Raw genomic sequence first — 25377 nt, 5'->3', positions numbered from 1 at the left:
AAAGAGCGCGCCCCGGCTACGCCGCTTCGGGCATACCAGCCGAGACGCGCCTCCCGCCCAAAATGGCTTCCCGGGGGGATCGAGGTACTCTGCCATACGTTCGGGGGGACCGAGTGGTCGCCCCTTTCCATACTAGGCTCTTGGGTCCTTTTGCTTATTTCATGGAAGCATTATATTTCAATCATGTAATCTTGTGTCTTATGCAATGCTACCATCATCTAGGATTGTGTAATATTGTACCTAATGTAATCTATTTTTATTATAAAGCGCTCGAGCACTTTTGAGTAATAGCTATGAAAATAAATGCATAAATAAATATGACATTAGAAATGGCATGTTTCCCCAGTGCTTAAACAACATTGTCACTAGTCAGGCTGTAAAAAATATATAGGAAAAGTAAAAGTATAGGTTGTACACTTTTATATAGATGTTTTTACCTTTACCAGCTACAGACTCCAAAGAGTTATGTTTATACTCAATAAAAATCCCTGCTCAGCCTGTTCTTGGCCCGAATGTGGTGTGAAAGGTGTGTAAAAATTGTTCGCAGAGCAGGACAGTGGCCTCAGGTTGGGAGATGTTTTCTTCTTCTGGCAGGACAGTTGGGGTGCACCCAGGAACATAATTAACTTCAAAACGGCCTACCCGGTCATAAGTAAGTGTTGGGTGAGAGCTTAAAAGGCCCAGTTGTTCACCCCATAGTTGGGTAGGCACCAAACCCAGTGGAGGAAAGCTACGCCCAAAATCGATCTTGAGTGACCACAGAGGAAGAGACTGCTCAATATCCTGGCCACAAACCTGGCTGGGCACAACGGCTCTGCACAAGGCGTTCCCCTATTTGGATTTTGGGAATAAGTTGCACTGTGAACTTATTTGCAGTAGGTCAAATCGGTACTGCTGCAAAAGCGTGTAGGTTTGTCCCTGGGAACTTTTACTCCACATTTTACTCCAGTGTGGCTACAGGGACACAACAAGCTGAAAGAGGTTTTTTTCCTGAAGTGCCCAGCAGACCAGTATTAACTGGACCTGGACTGGACTCTGCATGGCACCCTGAGAGTCTCAAAGTGCTTCTCTTGAGGGCCTAGAGGCCTTAGACGGGTACTCCTGTAATTGATTGGGCACCGGAGAAAGTCTGAAAACGTCTGAAAAGTTTTCCTACAGAGCTGCAGTGGGACCAGCCAGAAAAGGCTTCCGCCCTGCAGTTCTACAATGTTCGATTCATTTTTAGCTTGGTTCCCTGCACCTCCTAAAAAACAATTACGTTCCATTCTGCCTTGGGACTTAAAAACATTTCAGCGAGAAATCACCAGACCACCAGCAGAACCAACCTGCTTCAGGCATCTGGCTTTCTTTTCCATGGCAGTGACTACAATTTCAGCAGGGTCCCGCCCAGTTTTTTTTCTACGCAAAATTAACTAAGTTCCATTCTGGGTTGGTTCTTCAAAGTAACGTCAACCTTTTTCTAAAGAAAAGGGGCAATGCCGCCTTTTTAATAGGGATTTAGAAACATTTTGGACTTTTTGACTTCCAGACTTTCACCAAGACCTATCCACTTTGAGTATTCTACCCAGGCTTCATTCTGGTCAGCTTGCAATTGTACCTTGGTCCCACTCTACCACGTTCATTAGCTTACCTTGGGCTCTCTATTTTTCTTGACATCTTTTAATTGATACCTCTCAATTCCACTTATTGGCTATGTGTCATTCTGGTGCCTTTCTGGTTACTACATTTTTCTCTATCTGTTATAAACTGGAGTAAGATTTTTATTTTGTTTGGGCCTTTGCCTTTTTAATTGTTTTGATACTTCTAAATGCTTTAAAATGTTCTCTTTAAGTTAAGCCTGTCTGGTCTGTGCCAGAACCATCACGGGTTGAGCTTAAGTTTAAACCATTGAAACCTTTGACTGGACCTAACAGACTAGTGTCTATCATCTATCCCAACTAATATTTCATTTTCCTACAAGCCCTTCTTGAAAAAGAATAATCTGGGATTTTCTCTCACTCTTCCGCAAAGGTTCGCACTAACACAATGTTTTGTAGTTCTTTATTCATTGATGGTTTCATTGTTTTTCTTATTTCCCTTCAACAGACCCTAAAAATTGGCTGCAACATCATGTTCCAACTCTTCATCCTCCTGCAGCTGGGAACCGCAGTGGCCGTCTTAGTCTTTGGATGGAAGGCACTGAGGAACGTCCAGCGATATGATCCAATGGTAAGGACAGCTCTAGAGTCTCCGGGGAAAGGTCTAGCTCACAGAGCCTTACCTTCCCTGGGCTGAATAGTATGATATCGCTTCAAACGGTTGTCCCATGGCTTTGGGACTTCCTCACAGAGGTTCTTGTTTGCTGACATGTATGTGGGAGCTTGCATGATACAACACAATTCTGCGCTGCACGTGCTGATCTTTTTTGCATCATGTTAATTCATTTGCATTCTCACTCAATCACTCAAAAAGTTAGTAAATAAGGACAAGAGTCTTACTTTTTGAACTTGTGAACTGTGAGTGTGCCCCTGGTTGGAGGGTGAGAGCATAGGCCAAGGGCTGGCAGTGGCAACACCACCCACCCCAACTGGCATTACAGATTAATGCCTTCGGTGGGTTGGTGTGCATATCACATTCTGTAGAAAAAAAGAGTCAGAGACTGTAATAACCAAATGTTTGTCTATTGCTCTTGACCTAGGTTTGCCATAACGATACACACAGCCTGGCTGGGATTGGAGCTTTAACAGAAAAATGTCTTTCAAACCTAGTGTTGGATAATATAGGGCTTAGGGGCTCCTTCAGGGTCTGTCTAAAGCAAAACTAGCTTGTAACTTAATGGCAATCACAGGAGTCTTCAAATGTCCTGGCTTTTTAATCAGTAATATCGACAATTAACCTTCAGGAGCCTTTATCATCTTGGGAAAATTATGTGAATAATCTAGCGCCGAGACGCCTGCGGGTATTCGTTCGCGCTCAATAAATGTCATAAATAAATAAATGTCGATGTAAAAGCATCAAATGTGACCCAGTGTGAATGGGAGGAAGGTGGCAAACTTTTTGTGGCAGCCCTGGGTTCAAGGGTAGATTTGTTTGATAATATAATATGGCTTGTGACTGGGATTTAAGTGCTGCAGCACAGATCCTTCATCCTTGGCATAGCATGGCTCCGGAGTATTGCACTTGTACAGCAGCGCAGTGACTAACACATCGAGGCAGTCTTTCTCCCCAACTATAGGCTCGCCGTTGGCTATGGAGAGATTGTGGTATGGAGGCCTTCTCTGCCTGTTTGTGACCAAAGGATGATGTGTAACATTTCCTTTCTAAAGTTGGTTGTAATATGTTTCTGCAAGGAGTAGGTAGTATGTCTGCACCGGGTCCGAACGATTCTGCGGCTGTGCTGGAGTCGCAATATCACATATCTGATAGGATGGATTTAGTTCTATGATCTTGGTTTGACATGAGACCTTAAGGTCAGGCTGTTATAAGGGATCTGTAACAGAGCTATATCCCCATCACCCTCTTTCACTACATATACACCAGGGTTTTCACTGTGAACAGGCTTTCACTTACAAAAATGAATGGGGCAGACTGGCTTTCAAGCTCTGGGACTGGAGGGTTCAGTGCATTTTTACGATTAATCTAAATCTTTATCTCCAGAAGTAAATGGATTGGGTGCAGTCTTGCATTTCTAATCGTGGATTATCTCAGGGTGTTTTCAAAGTGAAATAGAGTAAAAGACGGAGGCACTCTAGGCATGTAAGTCAATGGGCTGATTACACCTAATTTAGATTGGACCTGTGTCTTGGCTAAAGATTACTGCATGGGCTTCCAACTCTGGGTCTGGAAACATTGGACTCCGTATTACCGGGTGTAAATCTCGCCCCAGGAAAACCTAGCTGGAGCTTCTTTGGAGCAGATTCTGCTGGCAGCGATGCAGTCTGGACCATGCCCATCCCCTGCAAGCATAACGGGGGAACTGGCAATGCAACCCCAGGACTCCACTTGCTGCGGCTCGGGACAACCTACCCTCAACAGCTGAACATGCTCCATGCAAGACGCCTGATCCCCAGATCGCCTTCTGACATCCAGTGCTTCCACGCCCCGCCACCAGCCCATAGCAACAGTGGCAAGTGGGAGACTGCAGCCAGGGTAGAGCACTGGCCCTGAGCTGGCCACCCACCTTGACAACAGCTCTCAGGCTGTGGCGTAGCGTGGGGGGGTCAATAGGAGCTGTTGCCTCAGGTGCAAAATTATTAAGGCAGCAAAAGTTCAAAAGAAAGTATTGCGCCCATAACCCCTGGACTGTTAGCACTTCCTGAGCTAATGGCCCACGGGTTAGAGGGCGCAATACTTTCTTTCAAACTTTTGCCCCAGGCACTGGCAACCCACGCTATGCTGCGACTCACGGGTATGCGCAACACCAACCTCCTCCTGCCCATACCCTAACTGCCCCTGAGTCAATTCCTCCAGCTTCCAGGACACCATCTGGGAGGCAGAAACCATGGTTAAAAAAGCACCCCCATTAGAACACCAGAAATAGCTCCACCTACAATACCTAAGAGTGGTTTATGATCTGCCAGACCACAGAATACACCACAGAAAAGTATGTGGAGTTTGATCTGAAAAAGCTAAAGGCTGGATCCCTATTCCCCTTTCCAGGACTGTTTAACTCTCACTTGAGTGGTGCAGCAGTTTTTAATCCAGCCATATCTGGCGACGGGATAACATTGAAAATGCTGCTCTGCATTAAATGGTCAAATTCTTTTTTGTCCTGTTCAGTTAGGTCCCTGTTGGAAATCTACCATTTTTTCAAACAGTTCTCTTTTAGGAAGTACATTTGCAATTTTCTTCATCAAAATAAGTGGTAATAAAACCTCTAGGAATGTTTCTTCTTTAGCTGTAATCAAACTTGCATGTTCAAGTGCAGAATTTATTTTGTGGCTTTTTTTTCTCACTCACTTGTGTTAACTAAAACTTCACGGAATGAGCAATGTGTTGCAAGATCTTCATGAACTTCTTGGAAGCTATGTTTGCCTTTCAAACCCACCTATACTAGGAGTAAGATACATAGTCTGATGCTTCTAAAGCTTGGTCACTGAAAAGTTTGATGGAGTGAATATACATTTTTTAAATTAAATTGTCCTTTCTTCTTGCAGATCTGAAAATCATGAATTTCGACACCCGTCTTGGCTTCTTGCGATAATACAATTAATTCTTCAGTATTCAGCCAACATTTCTACAGTGCCTTTTTGAACGCGAAAATGTTCACATTCCCTGTTGGTTCCTTGCAATGTTACCCTCCATGTTAGTATCTAACTTACATTTCTGCTGTGCCTTTTTGAGGATGTTATGAAGATCACCTGATGAAGGACAAAGAAACTGATTGGAAGATAGCAGAAATACCACGCAGAACTCATTAAACTATTGTTTTGTACTAGGTGCAACTGCTTTTTGACAATATGGGCACAACAGGAGCTTTATAGTAGTTAGCAACAAACCTTTGTGATCCCTACATAGAGGACTTATATTAGGTGAGACGGGATCGTCCAAAGTGTTCTGTAGAGAAAGATTTAAACTTGGTGTCCGCCACATGGTGTACATTGATTGATGGGCATATAATATCAACCTTTTATATTTTTCTTCTCTTTTTTTTTTTATTCCAGAAAAACTAATTATGTATTTTTTGCATCTTTGTTTGTGAGAAGAAAGCTTCAACATCTAATCCACTCTTATAAACTTGCAGTTTGTTATGAAGATTAAAGACTTTTTCCCAGACAATATGCACCCATTGCCTCTAATTCATAGGTCATAGCCACCGCCTTTAATTTTGCACACCGAATGACAATACCGTCACTGAGAGGTAGAAGACTCACCCTCCCACTTAAGTTACCCAATCCCAGTGCCTTTCCCTGAGAGGGGAAGAACACACCCTTCTATTCAAGTTTTCCGGTCCCAGTGTCACTGATATGAAAAATTAAACTGGTGCCTTTATTCACCTTGTCCAACGCTTTTTGCCACAAAGAGATTCAACTATTGAGCCTCAAAAAAGCTTTAATTGGAGTTGATGGTTTACTTTAGCCTCAATTCCTTCCATCTAGAAACAATATCTGTCACAGGACAGTTTACTCTTATTATTTCCCCCTTCACTCATCCAGATTCATTTTTCCACTAGGAGGCCAAGTCCTACTGCTGTTCCAGTGCCTACTCCTGGCTGACTGGTTAATTCCCTCACCGGATATAGTCAGTCATTGGAAGGGTGACACCCATCACTTGCAGAGCTCTAATTATGATAGTTCCACATTAAGTGCATGTCGGGTAAAGATTTTCAAACCTATCCACCCCGTCCCCACACCAAACTGTAATATCAACAGCTCCCTAAAATTTGCAAAACTACTCCTATCTCTAAAACACGCTTTGGTTGCTCCAGTGGTTAAAAATTACACTAGAATAAAAAAACGCAATATGTTATGTTAGTCTACATAATGCTATGTCAGGTAAGAATGCACTGATACCAGAGGTTTCCTGGAGCTAAAAAATAAACTTGGGAAAAACAAGCTTTGTATTTTAGATAACTGTGCAGCTTTTTTTCTGGACATCATCGGCATTCATTTCAAGTGATGAGGCTTCAAAAGTGCATTCATAGCTTTTCTGCTAAAGGGAAAAGGTACTTCATCCAAGGCATTGCTGCTGATATTAAGCAATGTCTAGGAGACAGGCAGATTCCAAGTGAAGAACTCTGGCCTGCAGATGCACTTCCTGTTTGTTCTCAAAGAAGGAAGAGCTCCTACCCTAAATTGGCCAATGAACAATGGCCAATATCTTAAATAGAACTCGGACTTTCTTTTGTAGCAAGTGAGGCTGTTTCGAAAATAAAGTTATACCATCCAACCATCTTGTACTAGTGACCAAAACCTATCATGTTTCATTTCTTGAAGCTTTCACAATATTTATTTTGGTGGATCCGAGAGTAGATTCCGTCATGTGAAATGTCTACGACAAGGTTGATTTATTAGTCACAAGGCGTCCTGACCAATGGGATTCGTTCAGTACTGCCACTGAACGATTACTGGTGCCGCTTGTGGATTTGCAAATTTGGTATCCTGGGTCGTTATAGTTTCTCTTTACAGTGAGACAAGATGGAGGTGAGTGAATGGCTGTTGACCAAGGGTGTTAATATTTGACCCAAGGGGACAAGATCTATGCCAGATTTGCAGTGTAATCACATAGATGCTTATGATAACCACTTGCATGTAAATTTATCCTGACAAGAATCTCACTTCCTGGAACTATGTTGGACACATTAGTAAATCTAGGGCAGTAATTCTATCTGACAGCTCACAAGCATTCTCAGAACACATTGCTCCGAAGCGGTTCCAGCAACCTTTGGAGCCAGCTTAGCACTCGCCCTCTCTCCACTACATTTAATGCTGCTGAGCACCACTGGGCAATTTAGTCCTTTCGTCTTCTCTGTCCATTATGCAGTGCCCCAGTGCATTGTGGCTGTTACCCAGAACCAGGGGCACAGTGGGAATCCCGCCTGGCTATTTCCATTTCAGTCATGATCCAACATTGTCGCAACCAGTTTTAATTCAACAAACACAATCCTTTTTAGTGATCACAGAGGCCAAACAAGCATTTAAAAGAATAAAAGTACTGTGCGTAGCATGCACAAATTTGCACTGGCCCCCAATACATTTGCCCATCCATCTAATCTGCATGTTTCTGGTGGAAGCCACCGTCTCATTCCAGACCCATGTAAAGAAAACACCATGAACGTTATTTATAACTGTAGTATATTGGACCATTTTTCCCTAACCACCTTAACACCCACTACAGAGGCACTGATCTTACTGTGCCATTAATTCTGCAATTTCCTTCCATTGGGTCTACAAAATCAAGCATCCACTTCCCTAATATGACACAGAAGCCACCTGCCAGTGGTATATCTGGAACATAAAGATCCCTGGGCTCCATAAACTCATCTACCTCCCCATCCAAACATGTTGATCTTTTCATTAGCACCCTGCTTATCTACCAGCAATGCTAGCCTTTGAGGCTCTCTAGTTCTCCTAAAGAGCTCTCCGTTCGCTCACTCCCTCAATACCAAAGACTCCTGCAACATGTTGGAGCGCGATCTTTCTTAATATGTACCCTGAGACAGTGGACTGCGCTCTCCTTTGGCTGCGAATACTGGCCAATGTAATTCAGGTTCTGAGGCAATGAAAAACACCTGCATTTTTACTGCATCGTTTACCTTCCCCATGTGAACCAGTCACAGTAAGTTTCCATGACACAGGTAGCCGGTTTGACTTAAGTAAACGTCTTTATTAGTTCCTTGTAAGCCAATACATAAGTCCTTGTTCATGTTGTCAGCCATCTCTTCAGCCCAGTTTCCAGCCCCACCAGGAGCAGCCTCCCTGCTGCTCAGCCCACCTCCAACTATCACCACTCATCCACACAGGCACTCAGGCATTCCATTCATCACAGTCACCTCAACATTCCGTTACCATCTCTCACACTGGCTGAGCAGCTAGGGGACAGCTAGCCTTGGTAGTATTACATTTCACAGTGAAGATATAACATTATCCCCTTCCTTTTAAAAGAAAAATTTAATCATGTGAAAACATGGGAATAACTATAAACAAGAAAATATACAGAAGAAGAAAAAGATTAAACTCATTGAAGCAAAGCTAAATACAACTCCGCTAGTGTAAGAACGATACAAAACTAGAAGGAAAAGGAAAATGATGGTAAGCAAGATAAAACAATGACATACCCATCCTTCCCAATGAACAAATTCAAAATGTAGTGAAAGATGGACCATGACCAAAAACAGGCAACAAAAGTGAAACCAAGACGAAATATACATGTGTACTACCAGGTGAACAAAACAGAGGATACACACAGTGAGGCGCAGGAGGACTTACACAGAACAACACCTGAAGTGCAGGGCGACTTACACAGGACAACATGTGAGGTGCAGGGCAACTTCCACACACAACACTAACCAGTGATGCGCTGGGTGACTTACAAACACATCAGACCCATAGAGGAGACCAAACGTGCAGCGCAAGATGACAAAACACAAAGTGAGCCTACACCCATAAACACACACCCTATGTAGGTATGTACCTTTGTAACTGGGGCTAACACCCACAACCCGACCCAGTGTAAGGGTTAACATAACAAGCCATGTAAATGGAACTCATCCATAAACCTACCCCCATGTCGAGGTCACTGACTGTGAAATGTTAAAATGGGATTGTTACCCAAACCCATCCCTCATGTAAAGGATAAAACTGTGACTGTCACCCACTGAAACACATGGGCCACCCATGAGTAGGAACGCATTCACTGTGGCATCACAAAACAATTACTTCCAAAAATCAGGCAAAAACTATAACCGTAGAGCATCTTTAAACTATAACCCATACCGGTGAGTCAATTCTCACCCGAGTACCACAAGAATAACCTGTAACAAACCTAGGAAAGCTGCCATACATTGTGGTATCTGCTGTGATAAAACGTAAGCAAGACCTCTAACAGCACTTTGAACAAATTACCAAATTGTTCCCATGCTATTTGCTGCAATCAGATAAAACACTTATGAATTGTCTCTTGTGTCTTTTCTTCCCCGTGACTCCTCATGTAGCTTGGTAAATAGAACAAAATTGAGGGGAGGCCATAGTCAAGAAATGCATTACCAAAAGAAAAAAATATTTTCTTTTTCTCTAAGCCCACAACGAGTCCGTTTGGTAACACACCAAAACAGGAGAGCCCAAAACTGCACTTGTCCATCACTAGATGCCGCATGCCATATATCCAACTAGCGCTCCGTCATAGTAACAGTCTGTCGATGACGACTGCAACAAGCATGTCTTCTCAGCCTCCGTAGCGCTGCTGCATGTATGGTGCAGGAAATCCAACATAGAGGCGCGTAGAAGTCGCAGCTCTTGCGCTGAAGACGTGGTTGTCAAATTGAAGAAAAACAGAGGCAGCCAACCAAACCAAGGTGGCACTTCGTCAACGTGGCACCGTGTGGCTAAAGGCATGTGGGTGCCCCAAACAGCGCAGACTTGCAGGAAATCAACTTCATCACCATTGGAATTTTGCAATCCTCGTTAAAACATTGCGGCCCTCGGGGAAAGCAGGTCGACAGACCAGTCTTTTCCCCGGGGTGATCACGCGAGAGGACAGCAGGCAGAGGCTTAGGTCAGGGGTGGGTTTTAGGGGGTGGGGATAGGAGGTTACTTAAGGGGACAGGAGGGGAAGGACTTCCTCTTCCTGTCCCCAGTGCCTCAGGGAATAGGTTTAGTTTTGTGAAGGGATAGTTTTAGCGTGGTTTGGTAGGACAGTTAGAGAGGCGGTGATTAAATTAGAGAGCGAGTGTTGCCACTGGTGCCCCGGTGTGCAATCAGCCGAAGTGTCTCAGCGAGGGCAATTGTGTCGGACGGACGTGCACGGAGCCCCGGTCCGAGAATGAACACGCCCGACGCGGAGGCGGTGCGGGCGGCGCTGCTGGTGCTCGGCCGGGCTGGGAGGGCCAATCTCCAGCCCGGCGTTCTGGACCAGGCGTGGGTCGGGATGACCCGCACGCCTAGGTCCGCTTCTGCAGGAGTTGCCGCGGTCGTCGCCGCGTGCATCGACGAGCCCCTGAGGGCTCGTGGAGGTATGTAGGGGCGGGGGAGGGGCAAAAAGCAGCAGGAGGCTTCCAAGCGAGGAGGGAGGCGGCAGAGCCTCCCTGCAGGTGCAGAAGGGGGTGAGGTGCCGGGTGGGTTGGAAGGCCTGGGGGAAGGGGCTGGGACCCCGCAGCAACCTAGCGTGGCTCCCGGGCGGGGCCTGGTTACTTCCGCTCCACCCGTTGGTGGGCCGGGACCGAAGGGCCGTTGGTGGCCTATGGGGACAGCGGCGATAGTGATGGTAGCTGGGGGGAGGACCTGGGTGATTGGGAGGTGTCGGCTGGGGATGAATTCGCCCGCATTCTGTCTGGGGGGGGGGAAGTCTGGAGGGGAAGAGTGGGCCCCCCCTAGTGAGCAGCCTATAAACCTTTTGGGGTTACGGAAGGGTGTGGTCAGGGCACAAGGGTCCAAGGGCAAGGGCCCCCTGAGAGCGAAGCAGCAGGCAGGGACGGGGGCGGGGAGCCCCCCTGCACCCCCGCCTGGGAAGGTGACTCTGGGGGACATGGAGGCGGGAGTTCGTGTTATGCCAGGTGGGAACACATGACAGAAGAGGAGAGGGTCTGCGACCAGCGTCGTATTATTGAGGAGTAGGAGGGGGAGTGGCTGCGCCTTTGTGCGTCCAGGGAGGCGAAAGCGGGTGGGGTGCCCAGGGACAAAGGGGCCTCGGCACCTGCACGTGGCAGGGGTGCAGTTGGCGGACAAGGTAGAGGCGTTCCAGGGGCACAAGGGGAGTGGGCCTGGACAGAGGGGTCAGGGACTGCCTTGGCGGTGCAGAGACCTGGTGGCACTGGGGCCTCCCCGGGCGCATACGGCTCGGGGGTGGTGGGGTGGGTACAGGCCAGCAGGGACAGCTGGCAGAGGACGGGGTGGGCCGGCGGGGCGCAAAACGGCCTCCAAACGCCGGGACGAAGCAGCAGGGGGGTCCGCGGCGGCCTGCACTCCACCGAGGGAGCGGGCAACGGCGATGTTGGAGTGCGAGTTTGTGCCTGGAGTGAAAGGGAAAGGCGCCAAGAGAGTGGTGACTGAGGTGCGTGAGTGGGTGGCGCCGGATGTGGAGGATGAGATATTGGATTATGAGGATGAGGAAGATGAGTTGGAGGAGGGTGAGGTGTGAGAGGTTGAGAGTTGGGGGAAGGGCAGAGCGGCAACGAGCAAGATTGGTGTTTTCCAGGAAACAGGAGATGGCGCCAGTCGGGCCATCAGAGGAGGGGTGAAGCCGGCGGAGACGCGGCGGACGGAGCTGGATGCCCCGGCAACTTTATCAGGTGAGGGCGCATGGTGGGATGCATGGGGGGAAGGGACTAAAGGAGGGAGGAAGAAGGCCTGCCGGTCGGTGGGTACGGGGGACGGATCGGTGAAAGAAACAGGGCCCCCATGTGGGGCAGGGCCTGTTCCGCTGGATGGTAAGAAGCTGTTGGTGGCGGCGAGCATGCAGACTGACAAGGCAGAGGACCAAGGGGGTGAAGAGGATGGGGTGGAGAAATTGCAGAAGAAATTGCGTACATGGGTTTGGCGATGCCTCTCGGGTCGCATTTGTCAGAAAAGACAAAATAATAACATCTTTTTGTGACATTTGTAATAAAGCTTGAAACATTGAGAGAACATATTTGAACCAGTTGTTGGATGTTTGCACAGATTGATGCTGTGGTGGCGCTGAGTGATGTTGTGGTGGCGACGAGTGATGCTGTGGCGGCGACGAGTGATGCTGTGGCGTTCATTGATGCTGTGGTAGCGCCTAGTGAGTTGTATTTCCCATGAGTGATGCTGTGGTGGTGCTGAGTGATGCTGTGGCGAAGCAATAGATAGATAGAGTGAGGGCAATAGATAGAGTGATGGGGAGAGAGTGAGTGTGATAGATAGATAGAGTGTATTTATGTTGCATTGAGTAGTGTAAGTATGAGGTGTGTAATTATACGGCACTGAATGGTATTATGTGGAGTGTATTTACGTTGCATTGAGAAGAGAAATTATATGGGGTGTAATTATGTGGCACTGAGTGGTAATATGGGGAGTGTATGTTGTATTTAGTAGAGTAATTATGTGGCACTGAGTGGTATTTGGAGTGTATGTTGCATTGAGTGCAGTGTAATTATGTAGCATATTATGTGGCACTGAGTGGTATTGTGTGGAGTGTGCGTTGCATTCAGTAGAGTGTACTTATGTGGCACTGAGTGGGATTTGGAGTGAATGTTGCATTGAGTGCAGTGTAATTATGTGGTGTGTAATTATGTGGCACTCAGTAGTATTTGGAGTGTATGTTGCATGGAATGCAGTGTAAATATGTGGTGTGTAATTATGTGGCACTGAGTGGTATTTGGAGTGTATGTTGCATTGAGTGTAGTGTAATTATGTGGCACTGAGTGGTATTTGGAGTATATGTTGCATTGAGTGCAGTGTAGTTATGCGGCGTGTAATTATGTGGCACTGAGTGGTATTTGGAGTGTATGTTGCATTGAGTGCAGTGTAATTATGTAGCATGTAATTATGTGGCATTGAGTGGTATTGTGTGGAGTGTATGTTGTATTCGGTAGAGTGTAATTGTGTTGTGTGTAATTTTGTGGCACTGAGTCGTATTGTTTGGAGTGTATGTTGCATTGAGTGCAGTGTAATTATGCGGCGTGTAATTATGTGGCACTGAGTGGTATTTGGAGTGTATGTTGCATTGAGTGCAGTGTAATTATGTAGCATGTAATTATGTGGCACTGAGTTGTATTGTTTGGAGTGTATGTTGCATTGAGTGCAGTGTAATTATGTGGCACTGAGTGGTATTTGGAGTGTATGCTGCATTGAGAGCTGTGTAATTATGTAGCAGTGCAGTGTGTGTGAGGCAGGGCAGTGTGTGAGGCAGCGCAGTGTGTGTGTGAGGCAGCGCAGTGTGTGTGTGTGTGAGGCAGCACATTGTGTGTGTGTGAGGCAGTGTGTGTGTGAGGCAGCGTGTGTGTGAGGCAGCGCAGTGTGTGTGTGTGTGAGGCAGCGTGTGTGTGAGGCAGCGCAGTGTGTGTGTGTGTGAGGCAGCGTGTGTGTGTGAGGCAGCGCAGTGTGTGTGTGGCAGCGCAGTGTGTGAGTGGCAGCGCAGTGTGTGAGGCAGTGCGTGTGTGAGGCAGTGCAGTTCATGTGTGAGGCAGCACAGTGTGTGTGTGAGGCAGTGTAGTGTGTAGCAGGGCAGTGTGTGTGATGCAGCGCAGTGTGTGTGAGAGGCAGTGCAGTGTGTGCCTCACAGTGCAGTTTGTGTGTAACAGTGCAGTGTGTGTGATAGGACAGTGTGAGTGACACACAGCAGTGTGTGACTACGTAGTGTGTGTGTGTGTGAGGCAGCGCAGTGTGTGTGAGGCAGAGCAGTGTCTGTGAGGCAGCGCAGTGTCTGTGAGGCAGCGTAGTGTGTTGAGGCAGCGCAGTGTGTGTGAGGCAGCGCAGTGTGTTGCAGGGCAGTGTGTGCGTGATGCAGCGTAGTGTGTGTGTGAGGCAGTGCAGTGTGTGTGTCACAGGGCAGTGTGTGTGTAACAGCGCAGTGTGTGTGATAGGACAGTGTGAGTGACACACAGCAGTGTGGGACTACGTACTGTGTTTGTGAGGCAGCACAGTGTGTGTGTGTGTGTGTGTGCGAGGCAGCGCAGTGTGTGTGCAAGTGGCTGCGCAGTGTGTGTGCGCGAGGCAGCGCAGTGTGTGTGCGAGGCAGCGCAGTGTGCGTGCGAGGCAGCGCAGTGTGCGTGCGAGGCAACGCAGTGTGTGAGAGGCAGCGCAGTGTGTGTGAGAGGCAGCGCAGTGTGTGTGTGAGAGGCAGCACAGTGTGTGTGTGTGAGGCAGCGCAGTGTGTGTGTGTGAGGCAGCGCAGTGTGTGTGTGTGAGGCAGCGCAGTGTGTATGTGAGGCAGCACAGTGTGTGTGAGGCAGTGCAGTGTGTGTGAGGCAGCGCAGTGTGTGTGAGGCAGCGCAGTGTCCAATGTGTGGAAGGCCCTGGTTACTTCAGCATGAATGACGCACCTGCACTTCATAGCAGCTAGATTTAGACCGGCACTGCAGGATTATAAACCCCTTGGAAGCCCTTGAATCGTCTGTACATCCAGTTATAGGGTCACAAGACGCATTCTGTTGTTTTATCTATTTCCAATACACGTGGCTGTGTTTATATGTGACGGGGTACTGCTTGGCCCAAAACATGGGCTTCAAACATCTGGTCGCAGAGCGGTGCAGCCGCCTGCAGGCTGGAAGCACACGGCTTGATATGGAATGATTTACATTTAAACAAAAACAAGCTGCAAGCAAACACTTTAAAGAGCCAGCCCTGCTACCATTAGTGTTAATGTATTGACAGTGTTTTGTATCATATAAACGAGCAGAGTAATACGTGCAGGGATGATTTGGAACAGCTGGGCTAATGCACGCGATCGCAAAAAGCACCAGGTTAGTTTTTGTAGCGCCAAAGAGGTGTGTGCAGATGTATGTAAGCGCTTTGGTGCCGGGCGTTCCACAAGCTGCGAGCAAATACTTTAAAGAGCCAGCCCTGCCAGCATTAGTGTTAATGAATTGGCAGTATTTTGTATCACATAAACAAGCACAGTAAGTGCAGAGATGATTTGGAACAGCTGAGTTAATGTGCAACCTCGCAAAAAGCACCAGGTCAGTTTATGCAGCGCCAAAGAGGTGTGCGCAGATGTATGTAAGCGCTTTGGTGCCGGGCATTCCACAAGCTGCGAGCAAATACTTTAGAGAGCCAGCCCTGCCAGCAATAGTTTTAATGTATTGGCAGTGTGTGTCCTGTGTTCGCACTGCTGGCCTCAGACCAATTGTGAGTCCTGTCAACGGCTGGAAAAACATGGTTAGGGTGTTGGGGGGGGGAGGTTAAGGGTGGGAGTAAGTGAAGGAGCAGACTTGGGGCAAGCAAAATGAAGCCGCAAGAGGAGCTAGAAAAAAAGTACGGGATTTTAAAAGCAGCTATTGGAAAGCTGCTAACGAGTTAGCTGGCAAAAGCATACGTTTTCAAAGCACGAGCTAAGTGAGATGTACCTGCACCGTGTAGGGGGCCACCAGAAATGCATTAACACCTTGCTTGTAAAACAGGATCAAGTGTAGCCGCCACCAAGTCTGGAGTAGTGTGAAACGTTGCAATAGTTACCAAATGTGTTTGAATGCGAGTCTGCCATCGCACAATAAAGAGAAAATTGTCTCCTTGTAAATAAAGATTGTTATCATAGGTAGGAGATGCAAATGTGGCTTTGATGCAGTTGCACATATGGGTGATGTTTACACAACAATCTGGCAAATTTGTACCAGAGATAAAAATGTTGTACGAAAGTTTTTTTTTTTGCGCTTTCACAGTTAGTTTTTTAAGAAAGTGTAAGAAAATACTCTACCCAACACTGCTTCCTTAAGTAAAATAGACTCGACATCATCATGGACCAGAAACTATTGAAAGTAAAGTAGTTACGGAGAGATTACGTTATTTTTGCGCAGGATGACAAAATATTGATCTGATGCCACGATTTTTGTATTTTTCAGTAAAGAGAGGAAACAGGGTGTTGCTTCTAGCAGTCCTACAAAGGCCAACGTTATTGGCAGTGTTAATTTGTAAATCAGTGTTCAACAGCTAAAGCTCTGTTTTATAGAAGAGTTAAGTTCCATAATAAGAACATCTCAAAGTCAGTCCAAAACCGCAATTTACAGGAAGGGCATCCTGCTGGACTTAAAAAAAACACAAAAACAACTATGACAATGACAACAAGCAGTGGCTGCAAAATCAAACAAGCTGTTTGCCGCGAAAGTGAAACGAGACGCATGGGGAGCAGCAGCCTTTGATGTGCCGTCCGGCCATGCAGTGAATAATTAGGGGAGGAGAGATGCTGGCCTGAGGCAGAGCGCACCATATGGAGAGGGAGGGGGGTGGGCCGAGTGCAGGAGAAATGTTGCTGGCAGGGGGAAGGCTCGGGCAAGCTCGTGCATGAGGAGCTTGTCACGTGAATCTATTCTCGTGAACTGTTTGAAATCCGCCTGCTAGGAATTTTCTGGTTTAGCAGTGATAGGTTTGAGTAAACTCGACCTAAAAAGTAGCCTGTTCATACATGCCAACAAACCCAATTTAGGTGGTAGACTCACGATTTTTAAAGCCAAAAATGTTTTGTTTCAGCTGTTGCCTAAAATTCTGCTTCATAATAAGTCAATGGGGGAAAATAAATTTCCCAATTTTTACCAAGTCTGTTTTCAAAATCTCCTTCTTTACAAGTACAAGATGATGACATGTATGCCGGCTTGTGCCAAATTCTGCCAGCGTTTTTTCCATGCGAGGGATAGCGAGAATCTTGCATGCTAACCCACTGCTGTTTACAAGTAGGGTTGTCATTTGACTGCTCTTCTACTGGCACCACCAGTATTAGGATGTCCCAGCTGTTACAAAAATAAAGATGTGGAATAACAGCCATAGCTGCTGACTTTGCAGCTGGGGAACCAGGTTCGAGTCTGGCCTCGGCTCAACATCCTGTGATTCTGGGAAATCATATAATCTCTCTGTGCCTACCAAAATGTGCCCTTTTGTAATGTAGCCAGTGCTTAATTTGTGCCGGTGCTTAGCACCGCCACCTAATTAGCAGGGCCGTGTCTACACATGCTGGTGCACGTAATTGATGTACAGTAATTTAGTTATTGCTACGGGACTTGGCAGTGGCACAGTGTTACTGTTGAACTCAAGTTGTTCAACACTACTTCTCGTCCGGAGACACTGTCCGCCAATATGACTTCCTTCACTTCTTTGAGACACCCCACTCATTCTCAAGAGCTGAGGTTTTAATCCCTTGCTGCACGAAATACCCTTCATGCGCCCTAAGGCGCTTGCCAACCCTCTCTAGGCGGCTGAGCACGGGGTGCTGGTGGTTCAAAGAACAGGCCGGGGCAGACACCTGTTCAGAGAGAAATAGAGGCACGCAAGGACGGTGCGGGGTCTCGGGCAATGTAAGGAGTGGAAGAACCATGTGGGAGGGGAGGGGTCGGCCTCCGCGCCCTCCTCTTGACACGGGAACATCTGGACCAAGAGGCACGCAGTTTTTTTTTACAACAGAAAGGCACTTCATGAGAATTCATTAGTTGCAACTGGAACACGCATGCAAACATTAACCTGGACATGCATAACACACTCATACAGGCAGACAAACAGATACATAGATGCCCACATCCCAAACACAAATACTTCCATACACAGTCCAAAAACTCCCACCCAAACTTAAATACTCGCACACACACAAAGACACAACAGGCAGAAATGCACTCAAAGACATATAGATAGAACCACGCACACTTACATAAACTGGAGCCAAAGACAAGTAGGTGTGCCTCTGACAAAGATTTGAGCACCTGCACTTCAAATTTTACAAATTAAGCACTGAATGTAACTGATGTTCATGTAAAGCGCTCCAATACCTTCGGGTCTTGCTTGCGCTATATAAAACTGCAACAACAAAAAAAACTAAAACTGGAATTTTTATATGTACATACAACAAATAGCAAATAGAAAACACTTTTAAATGTGTTCTAGATCCGTGTTAATGATGTGTGACTAATAAGCTGAAAACAAACACTGAAAAGTCATGTTACAAATGAACAAATACATTTAGGAATTTGCCCAACCAAGCCTCAGACGAATCTGAAAACAACAAATAGCTCATATTTTCTCTTAGAAAAGTTGAAAACCCTATTTACAAGCCCAGTATTTTAAAATACTGTAGTCCTAAGCCTCACAGCCCCGGGGCATTATACACTGAACGCACTTGAAGCAGCACCAAGCGCCACTGTTTTGTGGCTTAGGCCAGTTATTCTAAAACGGTGGTCCGGGAACCCCTGAGGGTTCGCAATGCCTCCTCAGTGAGTCCACCAGTACTTAGATAATTACATAATATTAACAGATTTATAAAGTGTATATAAATAAAGAAGCTACATGTACAATTGAACATTTTAAAATGTACTGTAAATGAATTTGAAATTGGAGGCGAAAATTTTAATTAGTATCTCAGATTGATCGTGTCCTCAATTGACTTTTGAAAAACTCCAACCTTTCTATTAAAATCTAATTTTTTTAACGTTATTTGTGTTAGCGAATTAAATAAAATGGGTCAACATTTGTGTATTTGTTTGAATGTTTTTTTCTGTATTTTCTGTGAGTTGTTTTGCGGTTCAAATCGTCGACACTTCTTAGGCAAGGGACCCCGGCTTTCCGTGGGGGATGGGGGTCTCCGAATCCCAATAATAATTCAATGGGGGTCACCAGAACTCAAAAGTTTGTAAAGCACTGGTTTGGGCTGTTATGCAAGAGAAATTAAAACTACAAAGTCGCCTAGTGAGTGACGTCTCTAGGACGCGTCTTAACGCATGTTTGCGCACGCCAGTGTGCGTCACTGCTGTGCGCCTTGGTGATCTACACGTGGGTCACAGCCGCCGCTGACTTCCGGTACGAAGGAGCACTGAGCTGGGTGAAGATGGCCGAACACCCCGAGGGAGTGGAGACTCCGCTTCGCAGGAGCCGGCGACTGGGCGGCCGAGGCCCGCAGGGCGTCACTGTGGACGCCAACACCAGCTCTGTGGCAGATCAATCAGCGCTCGGGGATGTGGGAGACGGAGAGGAGAGCGTGGACCATCTGAATAAGGACACTCTGACGGCTGTGGAGGAAGAGGTGGAAACCCAGGGTGGAGGTGATGCGAGCGGCCCGACGGAGGAGCTTCTCCTGATATCCGAGACTCTCATGTCAGCGGGAGAGACGCTCAGGAACGAGGGAGGCGGACACTTGGTGGACGAGAAGAGGAAGCCGCAGGAGGCGGTCCCTGTCCCCTGTAAGAGACCGCTGCTTGAGGTGAAGGTGCCCCAGAATCCGGCCAACACTCCTTCTCACAAGGTGGATGCCACAGTCCCCAAGGGGAAGCCCAAATCTGGGAGGGTCTGGAAAGATCCTAAGAAAAGGTAAACCAACGATCTGGCTGACCATACAGTAATTGCCATATCATGCGGATTTTTGTGTTGTAAACATCAAAATCCGCATGTTTCCTAGAAACCCATAATCGGTACAATTGATCACAGCTTGTGATAAATAATGAACCCTGTGGTATTGTATACCAGATACAATAAAGAGCACCTAGACTTGTTAATTGAGCCCTACGTGATATAACCCGTTCCTTAATTAATTTTACACCATTGTTCTTCCTTGCAAGTGTGACTTTTAATGCGTTGTGTGTGGAGCATAGCATTTGTTTCCCATTCAGGCAGTGCTTCAGAGGGAGCGACAACACCTTTTCCATGTCTAGTAATAGAATTGGCTTTCCCACGGCTTGTTTCTTAGGGAGGCCCTGCCACAACTTGAGAAAGCTCATCTGTCCTGAGGTGCGTTCTTCACGCACTCTGCTTTCTCCCATTGCCCTGGGATATTTAATGGGGAGTATACTGTTGAAGGTCCTGAAGTGAAGTTGACACATGCATACACCTACTCTTACATCTTTACCGCAGGTCCTCTGCTTTTACACCTACTTCACGCACTATCTTTAATATTCTTTCCAGGGCCGGTTTAAAGGACCCATCGAGCATTCATTCCTGTAAATCCTTGCTACAGAAACTCAGGACGTTTGCCTTCCAAATCCCTTTTACGTCCTAGGTATGTGAAATTTAATAAAAGTGCTCGCTTCTCTCTAAAACACCTCAAGAAATTGAAACCTTTTCTGCCCCATGAGGACCTCAAGACAGTAGTTCAATTTCTGGTTCTCTCTAAAATCGACTACGGGAACGCCATCCCTACAGGGACTCCAAAAGCTCACCTAGCCCCTCTAAGGGCAGTGCTGAACATGGTCGCTCGACTTGTATCTAGAGTAAAAAAAATTGATCACATCACTCCAGCTCTCAACTCCCTCAAATGGCTTCCCACGGAAGGGAGATGTATTTATAAACTGGCCTGCATAACACACCAAACCCTCTACTCTTGCCCCCCAACTACCTGAACAACAAACTGGTAAGAACAGATCAAACCAGAATGCTGAGAAGCTCCAACTCACTCCTTCTCATTCCACCAAAAATGAAAAAGAAAACCACCCAATTCCGACCGTTATCTGGCAATGCTCCCAGGATATGGAACGCTCTCCCTGGAGTCCTCTGATGCAACCCCTCCTTCTCCTGTTTCAAAAGGGACCTCAAACTCCATCTCCTTAACAAATACTTTCCGGAACACCAACAACATACATAGACCTCAATATTACGAATTGACTCCCATTTAACCACATCGCTGCTACAGCAATTCCCCTGCTGTGCTGAAGGGTCTTCATTCCCATTATACATGACGAGCTCAGCTCGTCATCCGCACAGCTCCACTGTGCCTCATGACGAGCTGAGCTCGTCATGAGCATGGAAGGGGTTAAGGATTGTTGGTGAACGGACTATGCTATTCACCTTGTTTTTTTTGCAGTTATTTATTGTTCATGCTGTATTCTTTATCCGTGGTTTGCTTACTGACTGTCGGCCTTCTGGGTTAGGTAAGGCCATTCTGTTTTTCACAATGTGTATGTGAAGCGCTCGGATACCTATGGGTCTAGCTAGCGCTATACAAAACTTTTAAAATAAAATAAATACTTGTCCATTGGGAAAGTTGCTTCATAAATCTACTTGTCCTATAGCAATATCCACTTGTCCCTTTTTTGTTATGGAATGTGGCGATAAATTATGGGAGCAATCTCATTATGAGTGCTGATATAGCGCCTCTGATTATGCCAAGGCTTATAACGTAGGTTTCGAATACTAGTAATTCCCTTATGTTGCCATGTTTCCACAGGTCTACATACTGGTGTTGAAGTAAGTGGTAAGCAATAGTTTGAGGGTACCCTTTATAGTCTATGCAAACCTACTAACTTGCATGTTTTCACCAACTCTTCTCTAAGTTTTTCCCACACAGAGAAAGATTGGAAATTTACGGCCAGATTCATCATTGTGACGTTTTGCAAATCTGAAATAGCGATTCATAAGGAATCGCTATTCCAGACTCGCAAAACTGGATTCATGTAGGATTCGCAATATTTTTTGCGATTCCTACAGATTTCTTATTTGCGATTAGCTAATTGCTAATCGCAGATAAGGAATAACTCCCCATTCATTCCTATGGGCCTAAAGGCCCATAGGAATGCATGGGGAGTCATTCCTTATTTGCGATCAGCAATTAGCTAATCGCAAATGAGATTGCGATTTCAAGGGTGCAGGGGTGTCCAAAGGACACCCTGTAACACCCCTGAAATGTGAAATTACACAGATGTTACACACACACACATGTCCAAAAGACATGTGTGTGTGTAACATGCAACTTAGAAAAATGCTTTTAAAAGCATTTTTCTAAGTTTTCGCTATTTACCACGAGGTTTGACCTCGCGGTAAATAGCGGCCCAAAATTGCGAATTCGCAATTTTTAAATATTTCAAGAATAGCATTTAAGGAATCTCTAATAGAGATTCCTTAAATGCTATTCCTCCGAAATTTGCGAGTTCTTAAATAGCGAATTTTGCATTTGGGATGATGAATCCCGAATTCCAAAATTGCACTCGCAAAGGGCCAGATTCTCAGAATCTGGCCCTTTGCGAGCGCAATTACCTTTCATGAATCAGGCTGTTACTCCTGACAATGATAGACATTAAACTTTTCCCAGAGTTGGAGGGGGAAAAAGTGGTTGGAGGGAAAGTGAACTTGCAAACACTCAGATTTTCACAAGAGCAAATGTACTGTGAGTGACTTTTTTCTGCTCTTTCATAAGGAGCATATTTGCACACATAGTAGCAATAGCGGCCCGTCTCCTGTCAAAGTTCTGGGACATAAATAGAATAAGCTAAACTTAACGTCACTGTCGTCTCTCGCCGCATCTGCTTTTCCTGTTTTGGCCCTGGGCACAGGCTCCCAGCCAATCCTGTGGCCAATCCTGAAGCTGCTCTCTCCAGCCCCAGCAGTGCAGCGCATGAGGGTTTGGCTGGGCTGGAGACAGCCGGCCAAACACCTCATGCGCAGTGAAGGGAGTGCACTCCGCACACCTAAACTCCCCCCCCTCCCACCCCCACCAGCTGTCATCCCCTGGGCCTGCCCCCAAGAGTCCTCAAAGTCGTGGGGTAGTGTCCAGGGGATTAGATGAAAATGGATTTAAAACTTTTTTTATCTGTTGGGGGTAGCGGGAACAGCGCCCTTCCGCTCTAATGGAGCTGCTGCAGCAAAGTAGTTTTGCTCATTGACAAGAGATACTATGGCAATGTGTGCTTTTTGAGACCCAAAACAGTTTTGTGCTTTTGCCACTGTTCTTCATAATGGGGGAGTGCCCGACATCTCCCACACAAACACAGTTTTACGAAAGCCTGCATTGACAAATCAAAAGGCTGACCACAAATTTCAGACCTATTGGCTTTGCCAGTTCTTGTTTAGTTTTGTTTCCCATAATCTTATTGAAACTTTTTACACTGATTTTCCATTATAAAGTTTTTTGGGAAATTCTAGCATACGTCAACCTTCTTGCTCGATTTCATCATGCTCCTATACACTGGTCCTGAGGCACAGCTGTGAGTGAAGAGCATGCTTTCGGAGGCCTTTCCCGTGACCAGAGAGACACCACTGGTGTCCCCTTCCCCCCCACCCCCCCCCCCCCTCAACCCCCAACCCTTTTACTGCCCTGGATCAGCTGATCAGGCATCTTTAGGAGCGACTCATGCACAGAGGGCTCCGGTTCCGACATGGTCCACTTTTAGTGTCCATATATGTGGGCGACGTACTACGGTTTGCATGAGACATGCCTATGCATCTCTCTCCCCTCATTTATGAGGTAATACTCTTTAGGCATCTCTCTGGCTTTTTTTTATAAACTGGGGAAAAGCAGAACTTTTTTGCTTGCTGAGACCACTGTACCCTTCAACACGGAGTACCCCTTGCGATGGTGCACAGATTCCACTACATCCTTGGCTATCGTCCTGCACAAGCAAAAAGGCAAAGTTGGACACCAGAACTATGGCCCTGCTAACAATACTAATCTCGTAGGTGAAATGATGGATTAAACTATCTTTTCATCATGGTGCGCATTACTATAATAAAAATCGTGGTCCTTCCACGTTTGTTTAGTAGCTCTTATTAAATAAACCTATTGCGCTGACCAGCAGCCTTTTTGCCACCCTTCGTGGCCACCTGACACATCTTGTTTGGGTGGGCCGTCCCCATATTTGATGGGAGGCATTGACTCTTCCATATGACTGCGGCTGCTTCTGTGTCCTGCATTTTCATTTATACTACTTGGTGGCACAATCGCACTTTGCCTATTTGTTTCACCCAAACGCCAGACTCCCAGCGGCCTGAAAGATACCAATAACATGGTCTTTCACTGTTCTCACTCCTTCCCCTAGGACTCCCACATGACCATGCCAACATACAGACCATTTCCACAACATTCTGGGCTTGGTCTAGATTCCAACGCTACCTCGGTGGCTGGTTATTTGTATTCTCCTCAACCTCTCCTCAACAACCCATTGGTCCCTGTTACACAGGGACAACTGGTACAGTGCACCCTAACAGCGCATCAACTACATGCAGTGGAAGAGCTCCTCATTAATGGCAGGATGGTGGCCCATACCCATGTGTGCCAGTCCTCCCTCCCCAGTGAGGACTGGCACACATGGATAGTTTTGTTTTTTATCATGTTCATGGTACCATGCGCGACACACTGCCCACATTCCCTGAGGGACTTGCTGATTTACCCCCCATCTGCCTCCACCACCCTGTCTTTAGTGATATCCACCACAGACAGTGGCAGATTGGTTTTCTAACTTTGCCCCACCTGCCTGACGCTTCAATCGCCGGATGTGGAGAAATCCATAGCAGCCTGGGAACATGATTTGGCTCATTTCTTCCCATACAGCATCTGGTGCTACTGTTGTATGCAGACAAAATTGATTTTCAACAATCCCAGGAATGATGTGCTTTGGGTTGCGTTTAGTAGAGACACCACGAGGTAACAATTGACCCGTCTTGTCCACATATAATTATTATTGCGACTACACATATTAATATCACTTTCACCTTTCCCCCAGATGTCCCACACTGTTTAGTCCTGACGAGACCTCCATCAAGCAGGTCGAAACGCCGTCGACGCCATAGGGAAAGAACCCTTTAAGCACAGTGATCTATGATTGTAGATAGTCACTGATAGTAATTGCTGTATTATAGTGCTTGGTCATTCCCTTTGTAAATATCCATAACGAAAAACTGTACAGATCACTTATTGTTGTTTGCTCTGTTTTTGTTCACAAAATCACTGGGGACACACTGCACTTTTTAGGGCTCGCCTGCTGTGCGCATGAGCACAGCTGGCGAAGCTCTATAGGGGCTTAAACAGCGTTTACCAAGCACGATTCCACTGGCGATTTCTTCGAGTGCATGTGCTTTTTAGGTCATTGCGCAAGCCCTAAAAAGCGCGTGCACAATGCCACCAGCCGCCTGCCTGCCTCGCATTACCACATCAAAGGCAGCTTCTCAGCATGCGCTCATCCCCTAATTATTCACGGCCGGCCGGCCGTACTTTCAGTTTCACGGCCGCCGGCCGTGTCTCCTTTTATGCATCTACTTTGGTTTGTTTGCATTTCTCTTCTCGTGTTTCCCTTTGCTCCCCCTTTTCATCTGTAGATAACCTGCACACCTTTTTTTTTTTTACCTTATTTTGCGAATAATTATATGTTAGTCCAAACTTTTTTACAATCGG

General features: G+C 46.4%; 2 protein-coding genes across 2 annotated transcripts in view; both read left to right on the top strand.

The window, feature by feature from the left end:
• Window positions 1-6875, top strand: part of LOC147663434 (membrane-spanning 4-domains subfamily A member 15-like) — a 105921-nt gene extending 99046 nt beyond the window's left edge. Inside the window, exons 6-7 of the mRNA XM_086950460.1 lie at window positions 2086-2208; window positions 5136-6875. Coding sequence (XP_086806586.1) covers window positions 2086-2208; window positions 5136-5141 — 129 coding nt within the window. The 3' untranslated portion in view covers window positions 5142-6875. The remainder of the gene's footprint in view (window positions 1-2085; window positions 2209-5135) is intronic.
• Window positions 6876-19062: 12187 nt separating this feature from the next.
• LOC147663433 (uncharacterized) overlaps window positions 19063-25377 on the top strand; it is a 53670-nt gene continuing 47355 nt past the window's right edge. Inside the window, exon 1 of the mRNA XM_086950464.1 lies at window positions 19063-19592. Within this exon, the coding sequence (XP_086806590.1) occupies window positions 19114-19592 (479 nt within the window). The 5' untranslated portion in view covers window positions 19063-19113. The remainder of the gene's footprint in view (window positions 19593-25377) is intronic.

Source organism: Lissotriton vulgaris, unplaced genomic scaffold (genome assembly GCF_964263255.1).
Source record: "Lissotriton vulgaris unplaced genomic scaffold, aLisVul1.2 SCAFFOLD_336, whole genome shotgun sequence".
In the NCBI taxonomy this organism is placed as follows: Eukaryota; Metazoa; Chordata; class Amphibia; order Caudata; family Salamandridae; genus Lissotriton; species Lissotriton vulgaris.
Note: the sequence above shows the minus strand (reverse complement) of the source record. Positions and strands in the feature narration are given on the sequence as shown.